Raw genomic sequence first — 27,955 nt, 5'->3', positions numbered from 1 at the left:
ATTAGTTTAAACCGAATTTTATTACCGCTGTATTGGTCACATTGCGCCGTTTTCAGCAAGGTTGTCGTTTATTATTTGACAATTATCCTAATGTCAGTTATTATTTTGTATAATATCGTGTTGTTGTTGAATCTTTGTGCGTAATTCTCGTTTTTTGCCTATTTTCATAGTCTTTTTTAAAAATTGTACAGGGTGTCCCACTAAGAATAGCTCTCGGCTGTATTTCGGAAAGTATTAGCCGTAGGTGCTGCGGAAAAAAATATCTATAACTAAAGAGTCTATGAGCAATTGCTGGAAATTATTTTCAAGTTTGTAGAACGACCGCTAGGGGACGCAACTGCAACAAAAAATAGGAAAATGGAGTTTTTACACAATTTTGCCTAGATAAGGTGTACTATAAGTAATAGCCTCATAATCTTCAGTAAATTTTGAATATTTTTTGTTGGAGCCATTTTTCCCTATCTACCAAAATAAAGTAGTGGGGGAAGATTAGATCTGTTTTTATTTAAATATTAATAACTCTGGACTGAATGGTCGGAATCCAACAAGCGAGGGCTCGTTTTAAAGAGCGTTGCTTACTCTATATTACACCATATAAACAGTAATAATAAGCTTTTGAACGTAGACGCTAGGGGGCGTTGTCTTACAATTTAACAAGCATTGCGCGTTTTTTAATTTTTTTTTTAAAAATTAAATGCATGTAATTTTAGCTGATCGTAAAGAGTAGTAAAAAGCTTAAAAAGTCAGCGAAAACCGCATCTTGATATCTTCTTTCAAACCGAAGATATTAGCAAAATTATAATAAATACCAAAAAATAAGCCTTTAATTACCTTATTTTTACAACACGGTATCAGTAGCCCTCTTGATTATGTCCATTCTAACAAAAAATAAGATAGAAACAGTTAGTTTATTTTAAAATCGAACAAAATACCAGAATACCATAATACCAGAGGTATTAATATCTAATAATTAAGATATTAATAACAGTGAACAAGAAACGATGATTCAGTGAAGTCATGGTAGGCTTTGGAAAAGTTGCTTTTGACGTAATAGTATACACGTCAAATTGTTATTAGATCAACATATTGATAGTCTTAGCAGCGTTTTTTATCTTTTGATTGTTTTTTTCAAAATGCGAACACAACTTCAACTAGTTCAAATAATACAGGCATTTTGAAAGAGCAATTAAAAGATAAAAAAACACTGTAAGACTATCAAAATGTTGATCTAATAACAATTTGACGTTTATACTATTACGTCAAAAGCAACTTTTTTCCAAAGCTTACCATGACTTCACTGAATCATCGTTTCTTGTTCACTGTTATTAATATCTTAATTATTAGATATTAATACATCTGGTATTATGGTATTCAGGTATTTCTTCGATTTTAAAATAAACTGTTTCTATCTTTTTTTTTGATAAGAATGGGCATAATCAAGAGGGCTACTAATACCGTGTTGTAAAAATAAGGTAATTAAGGGCTTATTTTTTGGTATTTATTATAATTTTGCTAATATCTTCGGTTTGAAAGAAGATATCAAGATGCGGTGACTTTTTAAGCTTTTACTACTCTTTACTATTACCCTTGTTTATTTAATATTTTTGAAAAAGCGCGCTATGTTTGTTAAATTGTAATAAAGCGCCGTCTAGCACCTACGTTCAAAACCTTATTATTATTTTTATGGTGTAATATAGAGTAAGAAACGCTCTTTTAAACGAGCCCTCGCTTGTTGGATTCCGACCATTCAGTCCAGAGTTATTAATATTTAAATAAAGACAGATCTAACCTTCCCCCACCATTTTATTTTAGCAGATAGGGGAAAATGGTTCTAACAAAAAAAATCCCAAAATATACTGAAGATTATGAAAATATTATTTATAGTACCCATTATTTAGGCAAAATCCTGTAAAAATCCTATTTTCTTATTTTCCATATCAGTTGCGCCCTCTAGCGGCCGTTTTACAAACTTCAAAATAATTTCCAGCAATATCTCATAGCCCCTTTAGTTATAAATATCTTTTTCCGTAGGCCCTACGACTAATACTTTCCAAGATACAGCCGAGAGCTATTCTTAGTGGGACACCCTGTACATCAATAAATAAATAAATAACTCATAATCACGCTTAGAATAATCTTCATAATGGACTAGTTTTTGCCAATATGTAACAAGTAAAATAAGCTATAAAACAAATAAATCAATTAATTACTAAAATATTAGTCATTAAATTAAAAATAAAACGTAAAAATCTTTAAAAAACGAGACAATAAATATATTGTTTGTCACTCTTAAATTAAGATTCCTCTCATAAATCGATCACAATCTGGCAGCGCTGTCGCCATCGCTTGTCACTCAAAGTCGATCACGTGCATCGGAAATTGTTTTGCGATTACTATATATACATTCACCAAATGATATTTGTTAAGTTAACTAATCCGTCACCCTGTATAATAACTATTTATTTATTTCAGTACAGGGAAGCTATACAACTGTGTATAAACCACAACGTTCAGTTAACGGAAGATTTAACTGAAAAATTAACGCCAGAAAAGGACTGTATAGATGAAGAGTTACGCGTAAGCGTGTTGAAAACTTTAGCGGAAAGTCTTATGCTACAGGGAGATTACCATTTGGCCACTAAGAAATTTACACAGTCTGGAGATAAGGTACAATATTTATAAGTACCGTATGATCGAACGGTGTCAAAGACAGCGGGGGAATGACAATCGATGACATCAACTTTTGAAGTTTTTTACGTCAAAACTGTCACAGTTTGACACGTGTCGTACACGGTCAAGTTAGCCTTGGTCCAATGTATCGACATACCAAATTTCATCTAAATCGAATGATTTTTTCTAAGCCGTAGTCTATCCTTGCCACTATTCGTCTCGCGTCTTGTGTCACGGTCACGGCTTTGAATTTTTACTCCCAGCGCACAGTGGTTCCCAGATAGGTCATTACTTAGAAATATTAATTTCAAAATGTTTTCATGAAACTGTTGCTAATACTTTTCTTATATTCCCCTGTAAACGATACATAATAAATAACAAAATCAAGTAAGCCTAGTGTAGCGCTTTTTCTATTAGAAATGTCACATTTTTGCTACTGGTATCAAGCTGACATTAACAGTTTTCAGATAACGCCAATTAATTACTTATTTTATTAAAATTGTTAATAGCTGTTGCCTTTTCTGTAATGGACGTTCGAAAAAGAGGTAAAAAGAACTGTTTTTTTTTTGCGCTTAATTAAACCTAAGTAATATTAGTTTATGGCAATTTATTTGAAGGCAACAAAAATAGTATTTTTACATTTTTGCTTGTTACTCTTTATGACTACTTTCCCTTTCAAATCCTCTTAAACAGCATGGTAATACTTTTTGCTTAAAGTATGTTGCATATAAATTAATTGCCACTGGCTGCCGCGAATTGCCGCCGGATCTTATACCGGGTGGTTAAAGATGACTGTTTGTCTTAAAATAAAAGTAACTTATTTTTTCCTCTTCGTGTCAACTTATTTCGTGGACACACTGTATATCAATTTACAATAAAATTGTATTTATACAATGAAACAACTGTCTCTTTTATTTTTTCAACATTTAAAATAAATGTGACCTCTTCAATATGAAAAAACATGTACAGGGTGTCCCATTTCGGTTGAAATCATACGGTATCTCCGTTATTAGTGAAGATAGAAGGGTGCGGTTTGCACAAACCTGTCTCACTTCTTTGTCAAACGGAAGATGCCGTAAACAAAATTTTCATAGCCCTCTTCGTTTCCGAGCTACAGGGTCTTTTTGAAAGTTTTGCAATTTGGGTCACCTTCCTGTATCTCTATTATTGTTAAAGCTATCGAGAAGGTGAAAACTGTTTATTGTAGAACTTCTTACGTAGAATACAGTGGCGTAGTCTGTTTTTCTACCAAAAAAATATTTTTGAAAATATGAACTAAATAATGGATCACCCTGTATATTTATAAATCATATGATCTGTCTTGCCATAAGCTTCTCAAAAATATATATCACTCTATATTTATTTTCACTTTTTACTGCAATATTTAAAAGTTTTTATTAAAAGATCATATTTATTAGTAGGCCATGATTGATAATAAAAGAATCTAAAGAATTATTAAAAGTATACTCCTATCTGTCTTTTGTTTTATTTTGGGAGCCGCTAATAAATTCTTTATATATTAGGGAAACTTAAGTCTCTACCGCTATTTGTAAATCTTGGAATACGTGTATACGTAAGACTAATCTATCGTATCGGAAATTTTAGATATTCCTTTAGCTAATTTACGTCAAATATACTTTCAGCAAGATGGGGAACATTCCCCCACATAACTATGGAAATATTAGAATACTGTTAAATTATTATTTTTCAAATCAATGAATTGGAACCAATGAACACATATTGATAGCCTCCTCGATTCCCGGATTTCGTCGTTCTCGATTTCTGATTTTGAGGATTTTCGAAATACGAAATATATCGTGGGCACTACAACAATTTCGAACACCTGAAAAATGCTTTAATAATTCAAGATTTAGATATTTGCAAACCCATCCCGTTATAAAAAAAGAAAAATATATTCACAGTTTCAGTGGTAACAGTTATTTCGAAAGTAAAATATATCAATCCCAGATAAATTTTAATATGTGTATGACTATTTTAGTAAATACCATTTTGATTTTTTGTTATTTATCACGGCCTACTAATAAGAAAATGATATATTTTAAATATTGCAGTAAATAGTAAAAATAAATATAGAGTGATATATATTTTTGAGAAGCTCATAGCAAAACAGATCATATGATTTATAAATATACAGGGTGTTCCGTTTGAAAAAACATAACTTTAGTTCATATTTTCAAAAATATTTTTTTGGTAGAAAAACAGACTACGCCACTGTATTCTACGTAAAAAGTTCTACAATAAGCAGTTTTCGCCTTCTCGATACCTTTAACAATAACAGAGATACAGGGGGTGTCCCAAATTGCAAAATTTTTGAAAAGACCCTGTAGCTCAGAAATGAAGAGGGCTATGAAAATTTTGTTTGCAGCATCTTCCGTTTGACGAAAAAGTGGGACAGGTTTGTGCAAACCGCACCCTTCTATCTTCACTAATAACGGAGATACCCTATGATTTCAACCAAAATGGGACACACTGTACATATGTGCAAACATAATCTGTATACCTTTCCGAATAGTTTGGTTTAACTTAAAATGCAAATCACACAAACTGGGCCCAATTTTTTTAATACATGTTACATGAAGTTTTTTATATACATTTATTAAGCATTTGTTATCAATTTCTATTAACAAATGTGTAGTTAAGCTATATCTAGATATGTAACAGTTATGACCGCGCAGCTAATTAAGGGGAACCACTGTGCAGCAGGCGTAAAGAAGTTTCACCAAATAAATGACCTCTAGGGCTTGACCATGGCCAAAATTATCATCGATTATCATTCCCAGTCGCCTTTGACGCTTTTTTTTCTTGATCGTATGCTATTTAAGCATAGTATTGGGTAAAACATACTTTTTTTCAGATACAAGCGATGAAGGCCTTGTTAAAATCGGGAGACACGGAGAAAATAATATTTTTCGCTGGTATATCGAGACAAAAAGAGATTTATATAATGGCGGCGAACTATTTGCAATCTCTCGATTGGCAAAACCAACCGGAAATCTTACGCAACATTATAACGTTTTATTCCAAAGGAAAAGCGCAAGATCTGTTGGCGAATTTTTATGTTGCCTGTGCACAGGTAAGGATAGCATAATATCAGAGTAAGTAAATCGACGAGTAGCGACAGTCCCATTTTCAATTTTCTTTGCGGCTGCGCGAAATAAGTAGTCTATCTGTCATATGAAGAAGCGAAGTTGCCACTGTTGCCATTTATCAAATATCTCTATATACTCTATTTCAAGTATGCCTCAGGCAATGAATCATTTTTTTAAATTATTTATTAGCTGTAAGATATTTTATACATTCAAATTTAGAAATAGGGATTAAACAAAACTAAAAAAAATATGTATAAAACTTTATAATTAATTCCACTTCAAATTATGAGCAGTGTATACCATGTTTATAGGACAACTTCATAAGTTGAGCAGTTAAATAGGTAGTCTATCTGTCAAACACGTCAAAAGGTAGAGAAAGAAAATTTGGTCCCACCACATTAAAAGAGCCGACGGTTTCTGTCGCTACTCGTGGATCCACTTACTCTGGTAATATCGTAGTATACAGGGTGATCCGAACTGTATTCTGGAAACTTCAACGGTATATTCTACAGATAAAAATAAGTAAAAAAGTTCGTATACATGTATGTCCTAAAATGCTTAGTTTTGGAGATACAGGGTATAGAAGTTTTATTTTTATTTCAATTTTTTCCAAATAAATTCTGAAGTAACGTCAATATTTGGATGAAAATTGGTATATGGGAATTTTTTGACATGAGAAATTCGATTTGATGTCTATATGACTTCTGTTTGTAGAGGGCGCCACCTACCTGTGTTTTAACTGTTTTGAAGAGTAACAACTTTTCTCTCGTCCGTACCTGTATAAAAGTACTGAGTGAAAAAATAAACATTTCTGTGACTTTTTACGTTAAAAATGTCTCTTGGTAATGGTATGTAAAATGGAAATATTCAGTACATGTTGTCATTATTGATAAAAAATAAATACGTTGAGTAGATAGTTATTTAACTAAAATAATAAATTTGTGAAATTTTTATTTTTTCAGATTAATTATAAATTCTTCTGCGAAAAAATGATGATAAAACAGTTTCTGTCGAACTTTTGACACAAAAACATTTCAAATTTATGATTTCAGTCTAATAACTATTTGAATCGGTCATTTCAGAAACAACATGAGTCATTTTTTTCTGAAATTGATATTTCCACAATAATCTTCTTTTTATACGCAAACGCACCATTGTGTGCAGAAACAACACCAGTCTTGGCTTAACTTAATGTACTGCAGCCTATGAAAATACCGGATTCCTTCAGAAACCACATGAGTCATGAATATCTCAAAACTGTAATTTTTGACTCGTGTTGTTTCTGAAATGACCGATTCATTTAGTCAACATGTTTAATTTATGTCAATAATGACAGATATTGATAATTTCGATTCCAAATATCTCGAGAACCATAACTCGCAGCGATTTTTACCAAGAGACCTTTTTTACGTAAAAAACATCGTAAATGTATATTTTTTTACTCAGTAGTTTTATACAGGTACGGACGAAAAGTTCTCTTCAATCCAGTTAAAAAGTATGTAGCCCTCAACGAGTAGGAGTTATATTGACATCAAAATCAAATTTTTCATTTCAAAAAACTCCCAGACACCAATTTTTATCCAAATCTTGACGTTACTTCATAAATTATTTGGAAAAAATCTCGAAATAAAAATGAAAATTCTACACCCTCTATCTCAGAAACTAAGTATTTTAGAACATATATTTATAGGAACTTTTTTACTTATTTTTATCCGCAGAATATGCTGCCGAAGTTTCCTGAAGAACCGTCTTCCGGAAACTTCCACCCTGGACCACCTTGTATATGTCGTAGTGACATAGTGTATTCCGTCTTTTCGTGAAGATCCTATAGTCACTTCATGAAGCGTCTGTTAGGTTAGCAGGCTAGTTATGTTGTTAGGTTAGTTTTTTTCGTTAAGTGACTAGGCTCTTCATGAAAAGACGGAATACACTATGAGACTACGACATATATAAATTAAAAAAAAATAAAGACAGTGGAAGTTCATCCTTTCTAAAATTCTTTTAGGTTGAAATTGACGAATTTCAAAACTACGAGAAAGCTTTTGGTGCTCTCACCGAAGCATCTAGGTGTTTGCAAAAGATAACAAGCTCAAAAGAACCGGCCCATATACAGAGAGCAATGGAGATAGTGCAACAGAGACTCAGTATGGTCAAGAAGATTGTTGACATTAAAAAGCTGTTTGAAAGAGGAGATACCCAAGCTGGTGAGTGACATCAATAGAAATAAATATTCTATTGTAGTTGCCAAAGATCCCTGTATACAGGGTGGCACACCTCATTCGCCTCGGTTGAATATACGAAAACGGAAAGATGTAGAAACAATATATTTTACAGGTATATGTGGGGAGACAATGTGCACAATTTAAAATTATTTTGAAATATACAGGGTGTTTCAGAACTAAGATCCATACCAAAGTTATATTTTTTCTTATGGTATTTTATTTCATTTTTGGATTCTTGGGCCCAAAAAAAGGCCTTTATTTTCAGGGTTAAATATGTTTAAAATCTTTAGTTTTTGAGATATTTAAAGATATTTAAATTTTCATGCTACAATAGAATAGATTATTAACAACCTATACATTACTTTTCAGAATTAGTTCTTATGCTGAGTTTAAAGGTAGAGAAATAAACTTTACTGAAAAATGCTATTGCTTCCTTAAATTTATACAGGGCTACCAAAAGTTGCTGATCATTTTAAGGATATATTTTATATAAAAACTTCATTATTTCAAATTCAACACCCTGTATTTTTTTAAATAAATCGAATCAGATTCAAATGCTCTTTCAAACTATAATAGGGTTATCTATACCTGCCTAGCTCAGATTTTGAATAAAAAGCGATTTTTAAATAAAATTGCAATCAAGATGGCTTATGTCGCTATGGACATTTTCTAGTGACAGTTTAAGTAACTATTTTCAAAGTCGACATTAGTTTATGGACATTATTATTCATAATTTATAACAGTTTACTTAAATGTACATACAATAGTTTAATAAGTAAGTATTCATTATTTTATCAAGAAAAATAAAGCAGTATCTGCTGGCATGGCGGAACGAATAGATATGTTACTAGTGATTTTAATTTGTGAGGAAAATTGCTTCTTGGTCTCAAGGGCTTATGCTCAAAGATATCCAAATAGGAATCTTCCTGATAAATGTTCCTTTGAAAAACTACTTTTTCTATTTCGTAGAGCTGGTAGTGTGGTATATAAAAAACCTATTACTATTAGGCAGACACCTGTCGTTGGAAGCGAAGAAAATGAATCTGACGTAATTGGCTCTTTTATAGAAAATCCATATATGAATCCAAAGAACTACTCTTCCGTTTTTCTTAATAGAATAATAAATATTATTTATTAAACTATTGTAGGTAAATTAAATAAAACCAACCGGTATAAATTTAAAAAAGCCCATAAACTAGTTTCGATTTTGAAAATAGCTACTAACTGTCACTGGAAACTTGCAATGACGACACTAGCCTTCTTGGTTGTCATTTTATTGAAAAATTGCTCTTTTTCAAAATCTGAGCTAGATAGGTATAGGAAACCCTAATATAAATTTGAAAGAGCATTTGAATCTGCTCCGATTTATTTAAAAAAATACAGGGTGTTTGGTTTGGAATAACGAAGTTTTTATGTAAAATAAATTCTTAAAATAGATCAGCAATTTTTGATACTCCTGTATAAATTTAAGGAAGCAGTAACATTTTTTCTGTGAAGTTTATTTCTCTACCTTTAAAATCAGCACAAGAATTAATTCTGAAAAGTAATGTACAGGGTGTTAATAATCTATTCTATTGTAGCATGCAAATTTAAATATCTTTAAATATCTCAGAAACCAAAGATTTTAAACATATTTAACCCTTATAATAAACATCTTTTTTGGGCCCAAGAATCGAAAAATGAAATAAAATACCGGGTGTTCCGTAAGAAAAAATACAACTTTGGTATGGATCTTAGTTCTGAAACACCCTATATATTCCAAAATAATTTTAAATTGTGCACATTGCCTCCCCACATATACCCGTAAAATATTTTGTTTCTACATGTTTCCGTTTCCGTATAATCAACCGAGGCGAATGAGGTGCGCCACACTCTATAATTTTTTAAGGGGCTGGATTAATTTTTATTTCTGTATGTCTTAGGAATGACACAATGTCGCCAACTGTTAGTCATGGGAGGCCAAGAACTAGAATCCTCGATACGTCGAGGTGACATCTACGGTTTAATGATACAAAACTGCGTGAAGTTAGGCAACTACACCGAAGCCCAGCAGATCATATTTGAACTGAAACAGTTCCTGTCCAGCAAAGAGAACAAAACGCCTTTAACGTATTATGTGAATAAAGAAATACTGGAAGTTCTGGCCAAAGGGCTTGAGGTGCCGCTGAGTACTTTCATTCCTGTGGTCCCCAAAATGTCCTCTCAAGATAGTACAGAAGATGTGATAGATGAAGTGTTGGAAAGCTAAAAAAACATGTGGTTAATGGTGCTTGTTAATTTTTTACCAAAAAAAAAAATGGAAAAATGGTTCCTTAACCAGATAGTTTTTATTTTCATCGTGTTATCTTATTAAACTGCACTGAAAATGAACTTGTGCACCTTTTGGGTAACACTCTCCATCAGAGTTAGTGATATTTTTGATACACTTGTGCAATAATTCACACACAGTAACTAGCGTGGAATAGCCAATACCTAAAATTTGACATTGTTTATGAATTTAAGTATAGAATATAGAATATATTATGTTTTTAGAAAGCTCATAAATAGGGCAAATAAAAATAAAAAATAATATACAGGATTACAGTTGAGGGTTGGAACCTTTGGTGTTATACAGCAAAATAAAAACACTAAATCACCACAATACACCAAAACACTTTTACTTTTACACTGGACGCGCGTTTCGCTAACCATGTTAGCATCATCAGCAGATGATTATAAACTAAAGTACAATCTACAAGTTAAGCGTTTATATACTCGCTCAGTGGGCACCGAGTGGGCGTGGCAAAATCTAGCCAAGCGAGTCAGAGCCCACTGAGCGTAACAGTTAGATTTCCGCCACTAGAGTAGTAGGAACGAAGAACTTGAAGGAATTGTCTTTGTTGTTACTATCTGTCTCTGTTCATACTATCTTTACATTTATTAATTCTGATGCTTTCATATGCATCTAATTGCCTGTAATTTGAGACTTGTTTAATTAATTTTAAATTATTAAGATCCATACAATGTTCTTTATCAACAATATGTTCGGCAACGCAAGATTTATCCGGTCTACCATATCTTATCTGAGCTAAATGTTCTTTAAATCTAGTTAATATTGATCTTCTAGTTTGCCCAACATATTTCTGATTACAATCTTTAGAAGAAATTTCATAAATACCCGACCTTTCCAGTGGAGGTGTTTTATCTTTTGGATTACCTAATAATTGCTGTAATTTATTATTAGCACTATACACAAGTTTATAATTGACATTCTTAAAAATTCCTTTTAGACACGGGATAACTCTCTATCAAACGGTATCGAAAAATATTTAGACGTATCTTTCTCCACTTGAAAAGTCGAATTTTCAGAAATCATTAACCTATACCTACGTTTTCTAATTAATTTATCAACTAGTAAAGGAGAATATCCATTACACTCAGCTACATTCCTAATGTAATCTCTTTCTATTTCATATCTTTCGTTGGAAAGTGGGAAACTAAGTAACCTATGAACTAAGAAATTTAAACTAGCCATTTTATGTTCAACACTATGATGTGATTCATTAGGAATATATCTGCGTGTGGTCGTATTTTTCCTATAGATATCAAATGCCAGGCAATTATTAGTATTTCTAATAACTAATACATCTAGAAATGGTAATCTGTCGTTGTTCTCAATTTCATGCGTAAATTTAATGGAAGGAAAACGATTATTTAACTTAGAAATAAAATTATCTATAGTGTCTGAATGTGTGTCAAAAACAGCAAAAATATCATCCACATACCTAAACCATACTCTTGGAAAATACCCAAACTGATTCTTAGCCTCCACTTCAAACCTGCTCATGAATAAATTAGCCAAAAATGGAGACAATGGATTACCCATTTCTGTACCTTCCCGCTGTTCAAAAAAGTTGTTATTAAATTGAAAACAATTTTGTTTCATACATAACGATGTAAGCTCAATATATTCACTCACAGTTTTGTTGTCGAGACCATTTGCGTTCAGTAATTCCTTTAAGTAGCCTAAAATATGTGGAATTGGAACACTTGGGAACAACGAAGATACATCAAAGTAGACCAAAATTTCACCTTCATGCAATGTTATATCTTTAATTTTGTTAATGAATTCAATATTATTTTTAACTGAGAAAGAAGGTTCATGATCAGGTAAATTTTCGAACTCCCTTGATAATCATTTTGCCAAATTATAAGTCGGAGAACCTACAGCCGAACAATTGGGCGCATAGACTTGTCCGGCTTATGAATTTTTGGCAAAGCATACAATTTTGGTAATGAGGGATTGGATACTTGCAATTTCCTCTTTAAAGAAAGATCAATAAGGGTGTTACATTCTTTTAGAGTTTTTTTAACGTCTGCTACCATCTTAGACAAGGGATTCTTTTTCAAATTTATGTAGGGGCCATTATCGATTAAGTTGTTAACCTTATCGTAATAGTCTTTTTTATCTAATATTCAGGATATCCCATTTTAAAAACGTAAATTGGGGTCATATTTCAAGAATTACAGCTTCCAGCGAAAAAATAGTTACACTACTGAATTCTATCGAAGAAAAATATTGTTTGTGTTACAAGGGTGTTATATACTTTCAATGAAGGTGCGCACACTAGCCAGAGCCGCACGAATCGCATCGACGAAAATGCGGCCAGCATTGTTGGGCCAGAATGATTTTCGATAAATGCGGCTAGTGCTGCTGACGTCACACGCAATTCCTTCCACTCTACGTAGGTAGCCGAAGAGGAGATTCGAAATTCAATATGCTAAGAAAGTTCGCAAATTTCATGGCTCATATTCAAACATTTTTGGTTCATCCTCGATAATTAAATATGGAAATAATGTGGATTTTTGCAAATATTGTGAACCTATAACTTTCGATTCTTTCTCGTGATTTCTTCTTCTTCTATTAGCAAGGAGCTTATAATTATTTCTTGTTCGTTGTCAATCATTGTCGAGAAATATTAAAAAACACGTTTCTCAACCGCAGACAGGACTGTGGAAGCGACTGATGAGAAATTCGATTGGCAAATACGGGTGTAGTAGGGGCAAAAAGAAACAAAATAGCGAATAATGCGGCGCGTTCGGTACGGCTCAGTGTGCGCGACAAGGAAAAAAAGTGCGATTCGTGCGGCGAGTGCGGCGCTGGTCAGTGTGCGCCTACCTTAGAAGTGGCTCACCGCTATAACTTTTTATTTTTTCAGATAAAAAAGGAGATGTGGTATGTTAGTATATGACATAACATACATATTAGGATTGATTGACGTATTCATTCATTGTTTTCGGTCACTTCCTGTTTCACCGGAAATTACTACAATTTTCTCAGTATTTTTTTACCTTATATAAAATTAATAATAGCTCCCGTATATAGCGTGTAACGCCTTGGGAGTAGCAAGATACAGCTTGCCATGCTAGAGCTGTTCAGCATACAAGGACGGTAATGTAGCTAGCACTACGCTTCAACCGCCTATTATTACCTCAAGATTGTGAATCCCAAGTACTCATTTTAAGGCTGAGTCAACCTTGTTCGATAGAAAATGACACCCTGAATAGAACGACATATCATATGTCAAATTTTGACATTTTGGCTTAAAAATCGTATTTTAAATTTCAATCTAGAGTGCCATGGCTGTGTTAAAAACACTCATTTTTAATCAAGGAGCCTTGGAAAAATAGGTTTCATCGTCTGATGTTTTCCGTGTCTTGTCTTGGGATGTTAAAAGATGCTCAAATCGTATTTTTAATCATATCTCAATTTTTTCAAATGAAACGAAGGTGGCTCATTAGCATATTTACAAAAAGCATTTTTTACGAATAATTTAGTACCACACACTTGATATTTCGAGCCAAATTATCGTTGTAAACCGTATGTTACAATTTCAAATAAACCATATACGAAAATGTCAAAAGTTGACATATGATATATGACATTCTATTCAGAGTGTCATTTTCTATCGAATAAAATAAAAGAAATACCGAGGATGCCATTTAAAAATTAAAAGTTGTAGTCATTTGAGGCGAAACAGGAAGTGACCGAAAACAATTGAACACGCCAATCAATCTTAATTTATGTCATATACTAACATACCAAATTTCGATTTTTTATTTGAAAAAATAAAAAAGATAGGGATGAGTGACTTTTGAGACGCACCCGCGGTATTTCAGGAACTAAGATGGACAAATATATGTGTATAGTAAACGCCACGAATGTTTGGGAGTGATTCATCGGTCGCTATCATGTGAACTAATCTGTTCAAGGTCACATAAAACTTAATTCCAGTGCCGTGGTGTTTTAAGTCATATAATAATTAATATATAATCTGTTGTAATTTGTTGTTTTAACTGTCAAAGTCTTGTCAAAACATATATTTGGTTATAAATATAAACTGGAATGTCCCATTGGTCGCACTGGAAGCACACCAATGGACTGACGCACAAAAACGAATCAATCAAAGAAACGCGATATAGTATCGTCTATGACAATCACGCTAACATTTTAGAATAAGTAGGAGGAGCGTAGGCGGATGATTAGACCGGGCCCTTAAAAACCTACGTCTGCGGTAAAAATTAACGTTTTTAATGTAAAAATGATAGCGCGCGTGTCGATTCTAACTTCATCAAGCGATGAATCACTCCCAAACATTCGTGGCGTTTACTTTAGCATCTTTAGTTTCATAAAATGTATCAGTGATACGAAAACCGCATCTTTGTACCGTATGATGGAAAAAAAAATAGCGTCTAGTTGGCTCGGAAATGACTAGCGATGACATTCCCCATATAATTTTGACAGCGATCTTCATTTCATAGCCATCGCTGACGCCGTTTTTTCTCGATCGTATATCGATATTTTGAATTGTTTTATTTTTTATCTGTTAAAAAATAACCTTTAAATAAATAAATTAATATTAGTTTAGTATGTTGTTTTATTTCTATTGACTATTTTTATGATTATATCATATTATAGAAAAGGAACAGTGTCAGATTGGCTTTGAAATTACGATCTATGACGTATGCCATATACATTACACAGAAAGTGACCACGATCTTCATTTCCAAGCCAACTCTGACGCCGTTTTTTTTCGTATCATCATATGGTACTTAGAAAAAGGTACCATAAGATCGAAAAAAATGGCGACCAGTTGGCTTCGATGGGTGACATTTCCCTAGATAATTTTACATATAAAATAATGGTCTTAAACAAGGATGATAGCAATTTTCAATTGTAAGCCATCTCTGATGCTGTTTTTTTTTCGTACGGATTTATTTAGCAAAGAAGAAAAAATCATAGTTCTTATATAAATATACAAACAAATTTTACTAGTTTTAATATAAACAGTAGTAATAAAAAACAATAAATTTTGCAAAAAATACATATATTATGATAATAAATTTTACGAGTTGTTAACAGAATAGCGTTATATTTTAAATATTGATTTGCTTTATTTATACAATAACTAATTAATTATTTATAATATTTCAGTATTTTTTAAACAATTTTATAAGAAAATCAACAAATAATCTTAAATTTTAAATATTCGCGCCAAAATGGAAGTCTATCGACGTAGGTAGTAGGCGGGGCCATGAAAAAATAGGAGGGATTGGTCAAATTTAAATTTTAAATGGCAATTATCAAATTAAAATAATTTTTATACTAATTATTTTAAGAGAATAACATTAAAATAACACGTATTATTTGCCTTGAGGTGCGTAAAACTCAAATTTTGAGATTTTAAAAAATTTCCTTTGTTTATTTCAAATCGCACGATCGCACTGTCAGAATCCGCCATGTTGATTTTCTCTGTTTATAAGTTTGCGGCGCCCCGCTTCATCTCCAGACTTTATACGAATTTATTAAATTTATAGCGAAATATGTGATAAACGGATACCGGAAAATGGTTAAACGAATCGCGGCCGTCGCGTTATGATAATACCGAGCTTGCGGATCGATTTGTGGGCTTTAAAAAGGCGAAAAACGAGTTGTTAAGTTTTGTAATGGCTACCTCTCGCGTCCCCCCGATGCCGTAGCAGTACACGAGACGGAAATAATTTGACGTTAAATTTTTGTATTTAAAAATACCCACCTTTAAATATACAAGACTGTTTCGAACATGATATGGTTATTTTGTGCGAAATTGTTTAGTATATCATGAATAACGAAAATCCAAACACTATCCAGGGAGCTCACGGCTCGGCAAATAACGATGTAAGTACGCCGTGCGCCATTGCCTGATTGAAAAATAAACAATTGTCAAACATTTGTTTTTTGTGTTTACTGATGTTCGTAAACAAATTAATACAGGGTGGATAAGATATTATAGAATTTGCCAGTCCATAACAAATTAAAATCTACATTTTTTCCAGGTGTTAAATTAGACTTTAATTGATGACACATAATTGAAAGTAGGCAACTCGTAATTAATTTAACTGTTCTAAAAATTTGTTTCTTTGTTTTTGTTGAATTTAAAGGGAAATGCTTGTAAATATTTCATTGAGCTTTAAATATCTTTTATTGCGCTAATTTATAGGTGTTACTTGGAAAATAGAAACTTTTTGGCAGTGTTTAATAAAAATATTTCAGAATTTTGTTTCATAAAATGTTAATTTTAATTTAGTGCAAATAAAAGTCTTGTACTGTTGATTAGTACTGAAAGATTTAAGAATAAAATATGCTATTTTATTAATAGAAATAATCTTTATTTCCTTGATAACACATAGGAATGCTAATGTTGTTTTTTGTTTGTCGAGTATTGTAATGCAGTAGATAATTTTGAGGGTGTTTGAAAATTTGTAATGTTTTATCTTGTGTATACCTATTACTTTTTTGTTTTAAAATTCAATATAGGCATACTATTTGTTTTGAAAGTTAGATCTTCCAAAAATAACACTTAAAAATAGTGATGTATCGTTAGTATTTTGTTTAAAATGCTGCGGATCATTAAAAACTGTCTTATGGTTTGGTGTGTTTAATAAATGTTCTATCATTTAGTAAATGACTTACAAGCATTAGAAATTAATGTTTGCCACCTGTACAATATTTTATTTGAACTGAACAGATATTATAAATAGGTATTTACTTCAAAAATTTATATGTTGTTTAGACCGGTTTAGACCCCCAAAATTTTGAAAAAATATACAGGGTGTCTCATGTTGTATGGCATTAACTTCTTAAAAATAGGCAATAGACGTGAATTTGTTGCACCTGTCTGTCATACGTCATCGCGTCTAATCCGTCATTCAATTTTTTTGTGATTGAAGTGAAAATGTGATTTAGTCCACTCTGTATAAAGAAATAAGTAACTTTGTAATTTTTTTATGAAAAATATCTTTGGTGCTTGTCAGATATAACACCCTCCGAATTTGGCATTTATTTATATATCAGTCGAAAGCATACACTTAAATAAGAATTTTAAGCAAAAAAAAATTGCGGATGAACCACAATTTATTGAAAAATAAATAAATTAAAAGTGCATTTTAGGTTATGGTGAAGTTGTATAAGCGTGTAATTATTGTAAAATATGACGATTATATATGCATTTTTATTAATATAAACGTCAGACTTAATCATTGAGAATCATTAATAAGTCATAAATCAAAAACAGAGTTGCTGGATATCTTTGTAATATTTGCCTGATCGATTTACTCCTGTGGATTTACTCTTTCGATTCGAACTTTGCTGCCGGAGCCGTCTGTCACCATTTGTTGTTAAGGATGTAAGCTGTGTAAGCATTGTTGCCAAAAGCTATTTCTTTGTTTGTGGTTGATATATAATACCGTATGATCGAAAAAAAAATCGGCGTCCATTTGGCTTGAAATGACGATCGATGACATTCCCCATATAATTTTACATATAAAATGACAGCGATGTTCATTTCATAGCCATGGCTGACGCCGTTTTCTTTCGATCATACGGTACGTTACATGATACAAAAAAGAGTTGGAACCGAAAGAGTTTTGATTGCTTTGGTTTCAACCTTTTCGTGGGGGTGTTAATCTTTTGTTTTGTTTTTTATTTTAATACGAATCTGATTGCTTTCACTTGATTTTACGTGCCGGTCGCCGGACGAACAAATCCTTATACAGTAGCGCTGTCACGATAAGAACAGATTATAACTTTGTTAATCAAGACATTGAAAACACTCAGATTCATATTAAAATATAAAAAAACAACAGATTAACCCCCAAAAGAAGTTGAAACCAACGCAATCAAAACTCTTTCGTGCAACTTTGTAGCTATAAATAGTCAAATCTCGTAGGCAAAATATCAGCTATGTGTAGGAGCAATTCCTCAAACGATCGCCTTTTCTTTGATTTTAAAATAATTTATAATCTGTTCTTAACGCGAGTTTTCTTCCGACCAGCACGTGTTTTTTTAATGAACCTTCAAGAAGAAATGAATGAATCTGTCAACGCCGACAAAATTTGGAGGAGTTTTCGTACAGTAAGTAGCCTGTTGTAGCAATAATTAGATGTTTATTTTTTCATTAAATTATGGATCATCCACACTTTTTTTTGACTTGGAATACTTATTTCGATGTATGCTTTCGAGTGATATAAAAAAAAGTATAAAATTCGGAGGGTGTTATATCTGACAAGCACCATATCTTTTATTTTTTAATAATCATTTAAATGTTTTTTTATTCATTTACACTCTGTATAGTCAATTAAGTCTAGATCCACAAATTTCTTATAGATCTATACCGATCTACCAGATCTATACCGAGTGCATCTCAAAAGTGGCTCACCCCCTATAACTTTTTTATTTTTTCAATTAGAAAAACGAAATTTGATATGTTAGTATATGACATAAATTAGGATTTATTGACATATTCAATTGTTTTCTGTCACTTCCTATTTCACCGGAAATGACTACAACTTTTGATTTTTAAATGGCACCCTAGGATTTTTTTACTTTATTTAATAGAAAATGACACTTTGAATAGAATGACATATCATATGTCATCTTTTGACATTTTCAAATATTGTTTATTTGAAATTGTAACAATCAGTTCATAACGACAATTTGAGTCGAACTACCAAGTGTGTGGTATCAAATTATTCATAAAGAAATGTTTTTTCCAAATATGCTAATGAGCCACCCTCGTTCCATTTGAAAAAATTGAGATATGATTAACAATATGATTTGGGTATCTTTTAACCGGCCAGGATAAGACACTAAAAACGTTAGACGATCAAATCTATTTTTCCAAGGCTTCTTGATTACAAATTAGTGTTTTTAACATAGCCATGGCACTCTAGATTGAAATCTAAAATACAATTTTTTATTAAGCGAGAATATCAAAAGTTGACATACGATATGGCATTCTATTCAGAATTTCATTTTTTTATCAAATAAAGTTAAAAAATACCGAGGGTGCCATTTAAAAATCAAAAGTTGTAGTCATTTCCGGTGAAACAGAAAGTGGCCGAAAACAATGGAATACCTCAGTCAATCCTAATTTAAGTCATATACTAACATATCAGATCTGGTTCTTTTATCTGAAAAAATAAAAAAGTTATAGGGGTGAGCCACTTTTGAGACGCACCCGGTAGGTCCATTGTCCAATACAGAGTGAATTCCTTGTAAATTTATTTATAAAATATAAATAAATTTATTTATTAAAATTATGTGTATTGTATTTCAGGCATCTTCACAGAGACAACCTCCTACCACCATCCCGACAGATCTTCGTGTGAACACTTTGAACGCAGTGGCGCTTAGCAGTGTTGCCAAATACTGGGTGTTAACCAACCTGTTGCCTGGTCCCATACCTCAAGTGTCAGTTTACGGACTTCCGGGAGCGGGGAGGGATAACCAAGGGAAACTTCCACAAGTAACTGTCATAATAATTGATAATAACATTGAAATCGTCAAAATGATAACGATATCTGTTTGTATTGAGTATTATTTTTGTTTATAGGACAGTGTTTTGAGTCAGCATGCAGCCGGACTGTTACAGGCCGATCCCCAGATTTTGTTGCAGCAACATGCACAAATTCCTGTCAGCATTTCTCAGGGAGCTATCGGTATTCCTACCGGAGCGATACATCTGGATTCTTCTCATCCCATTCCTCAGCAGCAGTCGCAGTCTCAGCCTGATCACAGCCAAATGAATCGGGAAGTGAGAGTAAGTACAGGAGAACATTAGGAAAATTTATTTAAATTATACTTTTTGTAAATCACTTTTTTTCATACTATTCCCAGTTTATCCAATTTTCGCTTGAAAACAATTTATTTTGCCCATTTTCTCTACTGCCGGTCAAAATTTCATTTTGTCCTTCGTTCCCGCTGTGTTTTACACGTATTAAACTCCAAGTGCCGCTGCTCGTGACGCCAACAAGCTAATAAGGTATATTTCAACCGAGTTCTACGCATGCGCAGTAAGCAAATTTCTGTTGATGTTGCCAAATTGTGCATGTGTATTATTTTGAAATTAGATAATAAATAAATCCTTTTTTATACCCCACAAAATCTCCCTTTTTAATATATAATTATAATTTAATTTTCGGTAATTACCTAATTTTCTTTATAGAGTTTTATTTTTGTTTTACTTTTTTTATAAACTTTATTTTTTCTGCTTTTTCATTATTAAAATAGAAATTTGAAATATAATTTTATTATTACCATTACCTATACCTATTAATTAAAACAAAAAAAAAACAATAAAATCTGTTAAAATAAATTTATTGGTTTGAATGAGAATAAAATACAGAAATAGATACTTGAATGTAAAGATATGAAAATGAAAATACTATAATTTAATAATAAATAAGAAATTATAAGCTAATATTTTTTACCATATATGTAGGTCTAAAATGATATCTGAATAAATATATTTATAATTACTTTATTAAAATATATGTATTTAATCATCAAATTCTTGTGAATTAAGTATGTATGATAAAAAACGGATTCAGAGTTGGCTTGGAAATGATGAACGATGAAATTCACTTACATATTAAAAAAAACAGTTACCTTTTTCATGCCAACTATGAAATTAAACATTAAAGAACTTTTTTTGAGAGAGATGTGTTTTTATTTCATGGCAACATATCTTATTATAGATTTAGATAGCTCTAATTTCATTATCAATAGAATTAGACACAAATAAAACACTATAGATGGCTACATTTGAAAAGAAAAAGTAATTTATTTAATAAGATGAAACTCAACTTTACAAAATTTAAATTATACATGATTTAAAAAAAATAAACAGACAAATTCTGTCCTTAATATCCATTATTATATGATCCATCTAATTTTGGCGCTTTCGATATTCTCAACACTAGACTGCTGCTTCTCTAGCCTTATTTTTGTTCTACCTTTATTGCCGTGCTTCTTAATTCTTTGTCATGTCCAATTGTCCAATATGTCTACAAAATATATAATATTATATTTAATTAATATATCTGTGATTTATAAATCATATTTTGTAATAAAACATCATGGCAAATATTAAAATATCTTAACATTTGTTTTCCACACCACAAAGCATAATAATATTGTAGAGTATTAAAACAAAAAATATAATAAAAAGTATCTTGTTAAAACATTTTGATTTTTTGCATCATATAATGTAAATTTAATACCTACATTCAAATTAGAAACTTCGCCACAGACTTCGCCATATTGTCAAGATTTTCTTGGCGGTATTTTGACAACTTACAAGAAATTACATAAAATAAAACAATGAAAATACAGAATATTAAATATTGTAATGTATTCTACAACATAGACCTCCTAAAGAGTAAAAGATAAAACAAAGCTTATTAACTCTATCGCCATTTTTTCCTACATTTTTCTAATACAGTAACTTGATCTGTTTTAGAAAAATTGATACAAGAATTATTATAACCACACCAGATAAACTGTTGAATGTTTAAATATTATTACCTTTGTCGCATTGATATCTGCTATAAGATTCTGTATAAATTAAAGTGGATTGCGTAAGTATAGTCTATAAAATGAATAACTTTGAATTTTGACCGTTATTTTTTACCAATATGGCAAATATAAAATCCCTCTGTCAGAAAAGTTACTGATATTCTTTAAATTGAGTACCTGAACGAATCAGATAGGTAACTCTTTTTACTTTCGTGAAATAGAAAAGAAAAATAATAAAACAAGTGACAGTTCTTCCTCTTCTTGCAAAAATCAACCCGAAATGTCATAATTGCCAAAAGTAAAATGTCATCAGCGTTTGGCATTTCTAAATATCAAAACCAATGCCGTCTCTAATAAAGAAAAACAGCCACGGAGCGAGATTTATGACGTCACGCTAATTAGATACTAAGGATTAATAATATGTTGTAAAAATACATGGAAAACATAATTATTCCCTCGTATTTTTGGTTTTGTATTTTAAAATGATATAGTTTACATGAAATATATATATATACAGTTAATAAATACAATATATATACCTCTCTTTATAGTAATAAATACTCTTTGGCAAATAAATTCATAAACCATTCAAATGCAGCAAATGTTTTACAATATACAAAATAATGAATAGGTACGTAAGATAATGGGTAAAATGTAAAATATATTTTAAATTTTGGTGTTTGAAAATCGATCTAATTTAACAAAAACATTCAATATCTACTAATAGTGATGTATTATTATTTGCATTCACAAAATTTATATGTATATTTTGGTAAGTATCAATGTTCGAAAAATTATATTTGCAAATAATACAATATCATAGAAAAAAAGGCGTCAGCGATGGCTATAAAATAAAGATCGCTGTCATTTTATATGTAAAATTATTCTAAAATTTTTGATTTTCTTGGGATTTAGGTTAGGATGGAGTACGATTTCAGCCATAGTCAATGTAGATAGTTAGTGTTAAGAATAATAATTTTAAAAAATAAACAAAAATATTAAAAATAAACAAAAAACAATAAATAATAAATGAATTAATATTATTAAAAAAGTTATTAACTGTATATTATGTATATTTCATGTAAACTATATCAGTTTTAAAATACGAACCAAAAAATACGAGGAAATTTTTTCCATGTATTCTACAACATATTTATTAATCCGTAGTATTTAACTAGCGTGACGTCATAAATCTCACTCCGGGGCTGTTCTATTAGAGACGGCATTGCGTCAGCATGGCCGCAAGTTGCTAACCTAATAAAATTAACACTAGAAAAGCGCGCGGGAACTGTCAAATTCAAAGTTATTCGTTTCACAGACTATAGTTATTTAATGTTACCTCTTTACTAGATTTTACCAAAATTTAGAGTAGTTTAATACATAAGTCAGAAATAATAAAATGAATATATTGCCTGCAAATAAATAAAAAATTAAACCGCTTGGATGTAATGACATGATAATTCAGATATAATATTCATAGATTTAAAACAAAAAGTATATGAATGATAATATTATGATCCGATTACAATACCTTACTTCACAATCTCCATTAAGTATCTTTCCTCTATTTTACACATAATTCACATCATTGGAATTTTGATATTCGTCAATGTAAATCTAAAAATCTATAAAATTAATCATAGAATTTGTATTGTTACTGTACCAAAAATACTGTTGCTATATTTACCTGAAATATGAGAAAATCGAGTAGAATGATATCAGATATCATAACTCCATGCTGCTTTTGAAGATGCGCTAAAAGACCTTTCAGTAGGAAAAGATACAAAGCAGCCTTCTAAACATTTATAAATATTTAACTGTCCTTCAATGACTCAGTCAACTTCAGTGAAAAAGAGATTAGAAAAAACAAGGTTAGAAAAAATATAAAATAAATATAAATAGTATTTATAGAAATATGGCAACATCTGCTACCTGCGTATGCGTAGTATCAATGATGAAAGTCTCCCAATCAGGGTTCGGAAAACTACATGTTACTTTTAAAAACTACATAAACTACATTACATGTAGTTAATGTAGTTTATGTAGAGGGTGTAGTTTATGTAACATATGTATGTAACTTTCAAATATCAAAGGTTTGAGGTGAGGTTATAATAAGTTGAATCTTTAAAAACACATAATGTATTTAAGAAACCAGAAGAAATATGGCTTTAAATATAATATTTACATCACAAGTTACCTCTATTACACCCTCATATACAAAGGAGAAAATTATTCATAATATCAATACATAGTTTATTAACGTAGTTTTCATGTAGTTAATGAACAGGAAAAGAAGTAGTTTTTGAAGAAAAACTACACGTAGTTAATCAGGTAAATTACGTCTTAATTAACTACTTCCGAACCCTGCTCCCAATCTTTGAATAAGAAGACTAAGGAAGGAGCATAATGCTATCCATGTATTCATGCATGGTGGGCGGAAAAGGCACCATAAAAGCTCTCTAGGGTGGGGATCCTTGACAGTTCTGTTTGACGATTCATTTGACACATTTGAATTTGATTTGAAATTTTGTGGATTTATCAGTCTTTATGGAGCTTATTTTATGTTATTTATTATTTATTCTACTACTGATAATTGTATAAAGGTAGTAAATCTAGATGGAAATTGTGGCCGAACTTAAATTAACAGTGACACTATCAAGTGATTTATCGAAAAAGACTCTAAAATAGTTGGTTGTGTAGCGTGCGGTAGATCCTTCGGCAAAATTGAGTGAAATAATGGAACAACTTTTTCGCTAGTAAGTGACTATATAATATACATACGTGTAGCAAACCGATCATTTATGAAATTCACTTAAATTAACTAAATTATATATTTTTTCTTGCATTTTAGCTTTTATTTATTACTTGTCAAAGATTAGATGTCAAAGAATTTAGATACGTTAATTTGACTTACCTGCTTCAGTAGCGTATCGGATGTTTGTGTTAATAAATACTTATTATAACTTATCTATTTTTAATAGAATTATATATTTTATAACAATTTTCATAACTACCAACATTTATTCACAACGTAAAAATAAAACAACAAATTATTGAGTCTACCCTTACGCTCCAATTCTTACATCATAGTTTTACATTTTTTAAATAAAATTAGAACGACACTGATAAACCGGAATTTAAGTCGGCCATATTTGAGGCCCATCGCGGTGTACCTAAGATTTTTGATATGCTCCTTCCTTAGTCTTCTTATTCAAAGCTCCCAATAGACACTTCTAAAATTTGTAAGGTAGGCAACTTTATATACACTTGTATTTGATAGTTTACTGACAGACGATATAAAAAGTAGCGGTTTTTGTCTTTGTCTAAAAAACCCCAGCGTGTTCTTATTGTAATTTGTAATATTGTTTATTAGTCGAGAATCAATATAGTTGATTAAGAAATATCCAGTGCATTATTTCTATATAAATATAGGAATTCAGTCATATTGCTGGAAAAATTTTGCCCTTTGGGCAGATTGGGTGTTTATAAAAACTTAAATTGTGTTTATAAAAACTCAAAACAACCTAGGTTTTTGTATCGTTTATCGCGTATCGCGTATAATGTTTGGTTTAGGCAATATAAATCAATATTTAAATTTTTAATATCGAAAAAAAAAATAGTTTTAGTTGCCGTAGCTTTGTCGTAGCCGAGGGTTTGAGATTCAGCGCGAAATTTGTGTAGGTAATAATTCATAATTTTCTGGTTCTGGATAAATGATGAACTCTTGTTGACTGATTCTGGAATAGATATTTTCAAATAGACAACATATGGTGTTTAGTTTGTAAAATCGTGCGGTTAAAAGAAAACAATTGCTTAAATTTCAAAAAACGTTTAGAGAAAGAATTGACTTAAAATATATATAAAAAATGTGAAATAAAACTTTTAGAAATGTGTATGTGTATATGTATTTTATTTTTATTTATTTATATTTTTGTGATATTATTATTTAGTGTCTTTTAATCCTATCGTGGAAAATTAGTGTAAAGAATAGTGACTGGATTTTTCTTTGAATAAGAAGCTATAAGGAAGGAGCATAATGCTATCCATGTATTCATGCATGGTGGGCGGAAAAGCCACCATAAAAGCTCTCTAGGGTGGGGATCCTTGACAGTTCTGTTTGACGATTCATTTGACACATTTGAATTTGATTTGAAATTTTGTGGATTTGTCAGTCTTTAGGGAAGCTTATTTTATGTTATTTATTATTTATTCTACTACTGATAGTTGTATAAAGGTAGTAAATCTAGATGGAAATTGTGGCAGAGCTTAAATTAACAGTGACACTATCGCGCGATTTATCGAAAAAGACTCTAAAATAGTTGGTTGTGTAGCGTGCGGTAGATCTCGGCAAAAATTGAGTGGAACAACTTTTTCATAGTAAGGTGACTATATAATATACATACGTAGTAGTAAACCGATCATTTATGAAATTCACTTAAATTAACTAAATTATATATTTTTATAGACAGTTAAAGCAAGGCACAATACGTATACGTATCTCTCGACACGTAACGCAGAAACTTACGTTACGTCTGCCGTTGCGTTGTCGTGTAAACAAGAGTTAAAACAAGTATTTTGACGTACGTTACGCAAATGGTACATTTGTAATTCTAAATTATTTTGTGAGACAATTTATTTAATTTTAAAATTGAAAATGGATATCTATTATTCCATTGATTCTACATTAAATTTATAAAAGTAATATCGAAAAATGAAGAAAATTATAAATGGAAATTATTTTATTACAGAAACTAGTCCTTACAACTTAAATGCTCTTCGTAATAAAAAATATTGGAAAACAGACACAGCTTTTTGATTATTTATTAGATTCCATCTTTTAGAATCCTCATATGGATTTTAACTATAAGAACTAGCATTTAATTAAATAGATTCCAAAATGAGTTTTTTATGATGCTTAATATTTTCATACTAATTTATTGTAATAAAATAGGCCCAGTTCTGTGACACTGGCCCCAAAATTTATGAAATAACTTAATTACTAGCCAGTTGTGGAAACGAGTTGTTTGTGAATTTGTACGTTCGGCATCATTCGGGTGAAAATCGAAACTCCTTCGGCTCGATACGTTTGCGTTTTGTACGTACGTAAAGGCACGTAAAGATACGTATCACGTATCTGTAAACGCAAGTGAATTTCTCACTGCGCAAGCGTACATGTCAAACGATACGTTTACGTCTACGTCTTTTGGCCGTGCTTTGAACTGTCTAATAAATACTTATTATAACTTATCTATTTTTATTAGAATTATATATTTTTTATAACAATTTTAATAACTACCAACATTTATTCACAACGTAAAATAAAAACAACAAATTATTGAGAGTCTACCCCTACGTCCAATTCCTACATCATAGTTTTACATTTTTTAAATAAAATTAGAACGACACTGATAAACCGGAATTTAAGTCGGCCATATTTGAGGCCCATCGCGGTGTACCTAAGATTTTTGATATGCTCCTTCCTTAGTCTTCTTATTCAAAGGGATTTTTAGTGAATTGGCACTAGACCACCTGTTTAAAAATGTAAGGGTAGGTTTCATTTTAACATAATTTGTATTTATTTTTATTTGTTTTCCTTGAAATAAACGTACAAACCCTTGTAAGAAACCAATTAAATTTGGTCGCGTCTTTAAAAAAATCGACGCAATATTTTTAGTTATTGACCTCCTTACAATAATAACCACGAGCCGCCGCTGGTATTTAGAATCGTCATTAAAAGGGACAATATCTCCAAAAAGAATGTTAAATTTTATTCATTTTGTAAGGAGCTATCCACAATAATTGAAATGGTTGGAAATACATTGTTATATGGACTTTAGGATCACTGATTGGTACCCAATGTTGAAACAAATTATTGATCAAAACCTTTTAGCAAACCATGTTTATTCATTGCCGTCATTTTTTTGAGCTATTCTTTTTCTTGTAACATTACAAGTTAAGACTTTATTTGAACAGTCAGATCTAGTTGTTTCTATCAAAACTATATTTCCAGATTCCAAATTCACAGCCGGGCCATTCTCAGCAGCCCAGCTTGGTCCAGGTTCAGGTGAACCAAGACA

At 31.2% G+C, this 27,955-nt stretch overlaps 2 protein-coding genes across 4 annotated transcripts in view; both read left to right on the top strand.

The window, feature by feature from the left end:
- LOC115878200 (intraflagellar transport protein 140 homolog) overlaps window positions 1-10,573 on the top strand; it is a 109,924-nt gene extending 99,351 nt beyond the window's left edge. For both annotated transcript variants that reach the window (XM_030894613.1, XM_030894612.1), the window contains exons 16-19: window positions 2,473-2,667; window positions 5,546-5,764; window positions 7,786-7,984; window positions 9,925-10,573. In XM_030894613.1, coding sequence (XP_030750473.1) covers window positions 2,473-2,667; window positions 5,546-5,764; window positions 7,786-7,984; window positions 9,925-10,250 — 939 coding nt within the window. In that variant the 3' untranslated portion in view covers window positions 10,251-10,573. The remainder of the gene's footprint in view (window positions 1-2,472; window positions 2,668-5,545; window positions 5,765-7,785; window positions 7,985-9,924) is intronic.
- Window positions 10,574-15,735: 5,162 nt separating this feature from the next.
- LOC115878202 (zinc finger protein 271-like) overlaps window positions 15,736-27,955 on the top strand; it is a 50,750-nt gene continuing 38,530 nt past the window's right edge. The window contains exons 1-3 of one of the 2 annotated variants that reach the window (XM_030894615.1): window positions 15,736-16,199; window positions 19,639-19,827; window positions 19,915-20,121. In XM_030894615.1, the coding sequence (XP_030750475.1) occupies window positions 16,143-16,199; window positions 19,639-19,827; window positions 19,915-20,121 (453 nt within the window). In that variant the 5' untranslated portion in view covers window positions 15,736-16,142. The remainder of the gene's footprint in view (window positions 16,200-19,638; window positions 19,828-19,914; window positions 20,122-27,955) is intronic. The other variant, XM_030894614.1, reaches the window with a different exon arrangement.

The sequence above is a fragment of the Sitophilus oryzae genome, unplaced genomic scaffold (genome assembly GCF_002938485.1).
Source record: "Sitophilus oryzae breed Bouriz unplaced genomic scaffold, Soryzae_2.0 scaffold_1502_pilon_pilon, whole genome shotgun sequence".
Taxonomy (NCBI): domain Eukaryota; kingdom Metazoa; phylum Arthropoda; class Insecta; order Coleoptera; family Curculionidae; genus Sitophilus; species Sitophilus oryzae.
Note: the sequence above shows the minus strand (reverse complement) of the source record. Positions and strands in the feature narration are given on the sequence as shown.